Here is a 7,866-nt window from a genome sequence, read left to right as displayed (position 1 = left end):
CTAATTAAACACGACTGTCTGAAGCTGGAACTTATTCATCCAACAGCTGGGAAGAGTCAGGAAACCAGATAAGGAGTTATCTATGCTAAACTGACTGGCCTCTGTCGGGATTAACCGGAGCATTTTTCAGCACGCCACATAAATAGCTACCAGCAGAAGAGAGAAGTCAGAGGATGAGGTCACTTCAGGAATGTTTACTCACTAATGAAGAAAACATGGCTGGGATTAATATAAAACGGCAGAAAAGTAGAACGTGTATATTAAATATCAGTTTATTAAAATTGGTCAATCGTGAAGAGTTACAATAAAAAAAAGCAGATTAAAGTTTAAAACAAATTAGAGTCTTTAAAAATGTATATGAAACCAACCAAAATAACCACTGATAACAGCAATACATACAGAAACATATGCAAATCATGTTTATACATGCTCATTCTGAAAACCGCTTCTTTTTTATTATTTTATTTTCTACTAAACAAACAGAGTCTAGTTTGCTGCTCTGACAGGCTTTAGAAATGTCTCCATTTTTTTCCCAGGAGGTCATGTTCTGCTGGAGGGAGCCTTCTACACCAGGGTCATGACCTTCAGCGAAGCGGGCTGAAAGCGGCGGATCTTCTTCTTCAAGGCTCGGGAAGCTTTAATGCGGCAGGCTGAGGGCTCGGGGCGGGATGTGATCTGTTTGAGGGGGCATCCAGTGGTCGTGGGGCCCAGCGCCGCCTCGGCCCACACCAAATCTTCCTCATGGAGGTCTTCCTCGTCCAGGGACAGGCTGCTGTCAGAGTCAGACAGGGACTGGAAGCTCTGGCTGGACTCGCTGTCTCCAAAGCGGTTGGTGGTGTTGTCGCTCGTCTCGCCCTCGCTGCTTTCGGCGATGGTGGAGTGGAACAGCGAGGCGCACTCGGCTGAATACTCCGACTCACATCTCGGTGGAAAGAGTTTGGACCCGTGAAATGGGGCTGGGGGATATTTGGCATTCAGACTTTGGAGAAAAGAGTTGGAGGACGTGGAGGACTGGATGGGGCGAGGTCTCATCCACTGGCCTTGCCTGGCACTCGCACTACGCACCATCTGCATGCTCCAAAGTGCCGGAGCATGGGACTCTTTGGACTTCTGACGGGGAGCATATGGAGCCTGGAACATTTCCATGTTAGAAGACCACTTTGCATCCATCTGCCTCCTCTTCCTCTGCTCCGCAGGCTGCACATACTCATGACAGTGTAGCCGCCGGCTTTTGTTCGGCTTTGAAGAGGGGAGTGGTCTGTAGAGACTGGAATCTGAGCCTGAACCCAGTCTGAGCTCCTCTGTGGGGTAGGGGTTCACCCTTGGAGGTTCTTTGGGCCGCCCTGGTCTTCTTAGCTCCCCCTTTCCCCGACTATTGGTCTCCTTGCTCCTTTCTCCGGAGGAGCAGCCGTTCTGCTGCCTCACGGCTCGATGCTTCTCACTGCTTCTTCTCTTGAGCTTCACTGCTTTGGTTTTCCGGTCTGCTTGTCTGATCTTGACCTTCTGAGCTCCAGCAGGGAGAAACTTGGCATGAACGAACTCGGGTGAGCCTGTGTGAGCTTCAAAGCATCGAGCTTCCTCTGTGCTGGAGCTGTGAGTCATCACCGGCCTATGCCTGAGAGGCTTCCTCTCTTGTGGTTTGGACTCCGGATGGTTGCTGGGATTTCCAACAGAATGGTTTTTTGATAATTTGACTTTTTCCTCATGGTGCCTCTCCATCGTCTTCATGAATGAAGAGGCCATCTCATCAGGGTTGCAGTCCTCAGTGGAGGAAGGAAAGGAGAATTGGTGAGGAGCCTCTGTGGTTCTCTCTGCTGGTTTCTGGGTTCTGGTCTCTCCATGTTTCTGGCTGGAAGATGTCAGGAACTGTCCTTTCTGATCATTGCTCATTGGAATGATGTTCCTGGTCTTGGCTGCAGGATGCATGGACACCTCCTTGTCGGTCACTTCAGTCAACACCCTCACATGCTCCACAGGCTTCTTGCTGCAGCCCCCACATGACTTCAATGTCTCTGTGCCTGTTTCACTCTGGATTTTGCTCAGGTTGCGTTGCAGGAGCCGGTCAATGTAACCCAGGGTCTTGAACTCATAACCTATTTGAAGAGCTTCCCAATCATTTACTAGGATTTGTTGATCCTCCACCAGTCCAAGAGGGTCAGCTTCACCTCTGTGGGAAAAAAGAGGGCTCTGCAGGGCCACCGCATGCAGGGGGCTGGGGTAGCGGTACACCTCCATCCCACAGCGGGACTCCAGATGCTGAAGAAACTTGGAATCTTCTTTGGAAATCTTCAAGTTTGGACACAAAATGTTCTTTTTTACATCAACAGCTTTCAAGTGGCCCCCTCCTTGAGACAGCATTTTTTCAAGGTCCCCTGGAAATGAAAACAAAAATATATATTTATAAAAAGCGAAAGGTGTTGATTGACACAGGTGGAATAAGCGACAGGTCTGTACCTGTTGACACAGGTCTGGGTCGTGTCTTTTCTGCAGCACTTGCTCTGATCCGGCTGCTGCCCAGATGAACCCCTGTGGGCCGCATTGGGTTGGGCTGGAGCGGGCTCTCGTCAGCTGAACGGCGCCGGCCCGCGCTGCCTTGTGGCGGTGGACTTTTGTGACAGTTCACAGGGCTCATGGGAACAAGGCTGGTCTGAGAGGATGACAGACACTCGCTGTAGACGGAGGTGCAGGAGTTGGATCGGGAACAAGAGCCTCCATCGCTGAGCTCGTAGAAACCTGAAGAACATAGTAGTGAGACAGATGAGCCCCAACATCCCCTCATAAGAATATGAAACTGATGCAGCAAAATGAGTTTACACACCAGAACTGGGCCTGCTGTCGCTCTCCAGCTGCTCTGAGGAGACTTTGCTGACATCCAGCTTCAGCTCGCTGATCTGATGGTCCAACTGCTGCAAGTGTGTCTTCAGGCCAACGTCTTGTTTACGAAGACGAGACTATGACAATGAAAAAAAAATGCTCTTCAGCTTCCCCAAAAGGATGAATATGTGAGATTTACAGGGAAAAAATAACATCCTGGAGATATGAACTGAAATGAAAGGTTATCTGTCAGTAAACAAGTATGTGATAGCAGAGAGATAATTAGATGAAGTCATGGGTTGTTATTTAGATAAAAGGACAATAATGTACAATCATGAGGAAAACAAAAGCGTCTCAGCTGTGGCTGATGATTAACCCCAGCAGGACTGGGGGAGCCTGGAAGGAGCAATGGAGGGGAACTTATGTTCTCCCCCACAGCGAGGGTCGGGCCTTTGTGTAAACTAGGACAGATGAAAAACTGGGGGGTTGGGGGGAGGCTGTGTAGAGTATTCTGAGTATTATCAGAAATTCTGGGCTCTGCAGCACCTATTTATTTACATAATATCCTTTTGGATTCATCAAAAGTGCATCATTTGCTGTTTATTGTGCAGCACAAAGCCTCTGGTAAAAGCTCCCAGCTCTTCTGTGGATTCAGGCTCAGTACTTGAATCCCTTCACTTCCCCTGAATGACTTTAGCAGCAGTGTGAACGGAAAAAGCTGGTCACGGACACCAGCTGTTGGCCGCAGCAGCGCCCCCTCCTGGAGGATGAGACTTCTTTAACTCGGTAGAGGAAAAAAAACGCATCTGATTCGATTTCCTGGCTTTTAGCGGTTAATGATTGAGGTCTGCCCCCCTGGAGCTGCCGTGCACGGAGTGCGCGCGCACACACAACTGAGGAGTCCTTTGGGCCCTTCAGTGAACCTTGATTTATGACACCTATACTTCCTACCCCCAGCTGAGCGCATTAAAGCCTGTCTGCAGTGAATGCGCATGAGCATCAGCTGACAGTAGACGGATTCATTCAGTTCAGTGCAAAACAAATTAAACTTTTACATCAGTTTTGCTTTAGTTGATGCTGATTTAAACCTTACCAGCTGTTGCTTCAGGGCGCTCAGAGACGCTTCCAGCCGCTGCTCCTCGGTTCCCATCACTCCTGCTCCGTCCGGTTCGGCGTGGACTGAAGTGACCGGTTCCTCTCGGTCCATACTCAGAGCCCAGCTCACCAGGTCCCGCTGCCTCTCCTTCAGAAGCCGCAGCTCGTGCAGTCCAGCCAGAGCGGCGCGCATCCTCTGTCCGACCCTGCTGCGGTCCATCCCGGCTCCTCGGAGGGGGAGCTGCTGCCTCTGCTGACTGGATCGGGATACAAACTACCCTTTAAGCCCGTGTGCCTCTCAGCTCCTCCTCTAAGCCAAAACGATCCTCCTCCTGGAAACTGGCTCCCAACCAACATCTGGTAGTGATCAGCAGGACTCCCCTGTCCGCGCGCGCTCCGTGCGTTTATCTGCACAACATCAAATATCAGAGCATTTCCTCTGCTTGTTTTTCTTCTCTAAGTTTCAGAATCTGCAATAAATAGTGTAAACATATTGGTATTGTTAAAAAAGAAAGAAAAGTGAACCACATTAAAATGCCACATGCTTGGTACAAAACCCAAACCCTGTAAAAGTTGAATAAACTAGTCAGAGGTAACTTGTTTATATATAATTTATTTTTTTTAATGAAATAACGCAGAATTTAAATCTGCATCTAGAGTTCTTTTACATTTGGACTACAGTCAAAATGCTGGGCCACTTTTTGGCAAAGAGAAGGTCAACATCGCCCCCTTGTGGTCATGAAGTGCTCAGTGATCCAAACGCAGCTTGGCTTCAATATCAGAGCTAGATGCCTCCTCAAACGGAAATCCCTTAAAATCTGCCTTCATCACAAACATGCACCTATGAGGGGTTATAGGGTTTCAGTCTCCAACATTTATGATTGACTGGTGTCACATCAAATGCAGATCTATACATTTGAGTTTAGGATAATTACTTTAGATTCAAGTGATAATGTTGCTGCAGTGAATTAAACTTTTACTACAGATACATATCTGCAGCTGGCTTCTTACTCTATTAAATCATTCCACTTGATCACACCAAATTTGACTCTTTAGGGGTAGTTTTGGTTCAGAGCGTGAAGATGAGTAAAGAGGAGCGGGGGGTCAGCCAGTGTCTCAGTGATGATGAGAATATGTATTTAGCTTTACTTCAAAGTGTGAATTTATGAATGTGCTCATTCTTTAACACACTAATCATTGAGGTTTTTATTTTAAGACAGTTTTCCTGTGATGCATTGCTTTAAAAAAAAGAAAAGGACCTGAGATGCTGTCAGTGAGGTGTGCAGAAGGGGGCAGGATTGAAATAACTGAAATGACATTATCTAATTTAAAAATAAAGAAATAAATAGAAAAAGAGAACCATCAATGTAATAAAATAAAATAAAAAAATGTAAAACTTTATGGACACAATTAAATCAAAGTTTTCTAATTAGATCTTGACTTTTTTCTGTATGTAGAGATTTTGATGTGTCTTGACTCTCCTTCTGCTTCTGCTGCTGTGTTTATGGAACAAACATATTTTCACAAACACACAAACAAATGTAGAATACGTAGCATTTCTTTTTGAGAAGTTTTCATTTTATATTTAGTTTTCAGTTTTAATCCATAGTCACAGTTTGTTTGCATTATTTCCTCCAGTTTTACACACAACTCAAATGTCTTGTTGTTTGTCGTCCATCAGCCTGATTAACAAAGTCTGACTTTCAGTCCTACAGTGAGATACATTACACTTCAAACCAGGACTTTCACTCAAACTTTCTTCTTTCTCTTCAAGCCTCTCCCTTTAGGGGGCGCCATAGGGGATCCTCCACCTTAGTCCACGCCTCTCCTCTGCATCCTCCTTCACACTTTCCTCCTTCTCTACATCCATGGACCTCTTCTTTGGTCTTTCCTACTAGCTCCAACCTCAGCATCCTTTTACCAACATCACCATCTGCATCTGCTTCTCTGCATTTATCTCCAGAACATCAATGAGCTGTTCATCTCCTGTGGATCACAAATGTCCACCTCTGACCCATAACTTACCCATTAGCATCATTACTCTGTTGAACTGTCATCAACTGTTTTGAATGTCAAACAAAAGTAAAATGATGTTTAAATAAAATATGATTCATGTATTTTGTGACACTGCTTATTTATTTATTTTTTACTAACATATAGAATGAACCGCACAGATCAGGTTCTAAAATAGGGAACCTACATAAACCTGATGGAACTGACTTCATCCAAACAAAAATGACCTCTGATTTGATCCTTTGTTCTTCTTCTGACTTCTGACAGTGAAGTTCATGTTGATGCAGAAACGTGACGGATTCAAAATGATTCCCCAAACATCAGCGTGACTCACAGCGTGAACTGAGTTCTTTCCACCTGAGCTGCAGTTCATCCGCCTGAGACCAACGAGACACTTGTTCTCAGTCATAGTCTGATAACAAACAAACGAGGGGCGGATGGAGGTGCTCCACAGGCAGGGAACTCCTTTGGTATTTGCTTCTATCTTGGGTTGAAAGGAATGGTGGAAATTCCAGGAAAGACGTCCGTCACCACCATCACAAGGACAGATAAGGTGATTAAGGAATTTTAGATGGAAGATTATCTTTTCTTTAGGAAACATGAGGCTATTTATAGACGTTCAAACAAACACCCTGATCTGAAGAGTCCACAGACACTAGAGGGCAGTACCACACTGCCTGAATCCTTTCTGATCTCTGACAGAATGTTGGCTAAAAATCTTCACTTTTAATAGATTGAAATGACTGTCTGGTCATAACACAGCAAACCGTGTAGCTCTCTGTTTTTAGATATGGGTCTAAATCATCTGTTTACTCCCCCTTGATTGCACAAACACATACTATGACTATGATGGTTCACTTTGCTGAGGCTCCTTATCACCGCGCTCATATTATAGGCAATATGTCATGTATTGTGAAGGCCATGCGACACAGGAATAGCGTCATGTCTTTGTGATGTTGCTGCCTTACAAAACCACATTGTAATGCCTGGATGTCCCCCTACCCTCATCCGCTTCAAAGGCCTCCATAACTTCTCCGACAATCACACGAGGCTTCTTAACCTCACTCCTGTGACTTCCTTCACGTCTCTTCTTTTATACACTTTCTGATTTTTTTCCACCCACTTAACTCTGATAGAAAAGCGCTGAATCTGTGTTTACCTGCTCAGGTAGAGGCAACAATGGAAGACGGTGCTACAGACAGGATGTATGGAATAATTCCCAGTGAAGTAAACATGGGATTTTGTCATATGTGGGACTGTAAAAAGGTGCCTGTGTGAGGAGAGCAGGGCAGTCGGGCTTTTGTTAAAACTCTGTGAAGATGAAACATGGAAGAATCCGCAGCTTCAGACTTCAAAAGAGGAAAATCTGATATCGTACACAACTCAATGTTTCCAAAGCATTTTTTTGTTAATATTTTGTTATTTTTAGAGGATCTGAGTTCACAAACTGAAAACCTCTTTTGGCAGCTGACAAAGGGGAAAAAAGGCAGTTTAGAGACTCCAAACCTCATAACTGAAACCACTTTGTGTTCCTGCCCATCAATCCTTTAGTTTAGAAGCTTTTAAAGTTTGATCTTCAAGTAAACTACAAAAAATAACCCCAAAGAAATAAGTTGAAAAGTCCTAATCCAGTTAGGAAGTTTGATCAAAAAAATATATGTCAAAATAATCCTACCAAGAATTCTTAAGTAAGGAAAAACATTCTAATGACCAAAATGCATTTTCTCAAACAAATACTATTTTGTTTTTTTAAATCTATTTATAAGAACATTTACAGATACAACTTTTCTTAAAAACAACTTCCTTAAGATTTAGTTTTTGCATTATAGGTTTCACGGAGATAATTCAATGATGGACGTCTATATACCATAAAAGTAAAAAAAAAAAGAAGTTGTAAATTCTTATCGCTTAAGTGCTTTTGCAAACTTGGAGAAAAACCCTCCC

At 44.5% G+C, this 7,866-nt stretch overlaps 1 protein-coding gene across 1 annotated transcript; it reads right to left on the bottom strand.

Annotated features, from left to right (window-relative positions):
* Positions 1–256: 256 nt before the first annotated feature.
* Positions 257–4,288, bottom strand: dact2 (dishevelled-binding antagonist of beta-catenin 2). The gene is made up of 4 exons (XM_024297313.2): positions 3,908–4,288; positions 2,819–2,951; positions 2,455–2,733; positions 257–2,372 (listed from the first exon to the last, which is right to left on the bottom strand). Exons 1-4 carry the CDS (start codon positions 4,127–4,129, stop codon positions 565–567), a joined length of 2,442 nt encoding a protein of 813 aa, XP_024153081.2. The 5' UTR covers positions 4,130–4,288; the 3' UTR covers positions 257–564.
* Positions 4,289–7,866: the final 3,578 nt, after the last annotated feature.

The sequence above is a fragment of the Oryzias melastigma genome, linkage group LG15 (assembly GCF_002922805.2).
Source record: "Oryzias melastigma strain HK-1 linkage group LG15, ASM292280v2, whole genome shotgun sequence".
Classification (NCBI taxonomy): domain Eukaryota; kingdom Metazoa; phylum Chordata; class Actinopteri; order Beloniformes; family Adrianichthyidae; genus Oryzias; species Oryzias melastigma.
Note: the sequence above shows the minus strand (reverse complement) of the source record. Positions and strands in the feature narration are given on the sequence as shown.

Excerpts from the sequence above, each read along its gene's own strand:
- dact2 (XM_024297313.2), bottom strand. The coding sequence starts at position 4,129 with ATGGACCGCAGCAGGGTCGGACAGAGGATGCGCGCCGCTCTGGCTGGA. Across the intron at positions 2,734-2,818 it reads CGACAGCAGGCCCAGTTCTG|GTTTCTACGAGCTCAGCGAT; the intron begins GTGTGTAAACTC and ends TATGTTCTTCAG. Across the intron at positions 2,373-2,454 it reads ACCCAGACCTGTGTCAACAG|GGGACCTTGAAAAAATGCTG; the intron begins GTACAGACCTGT and ends TTTCATTTCCAG.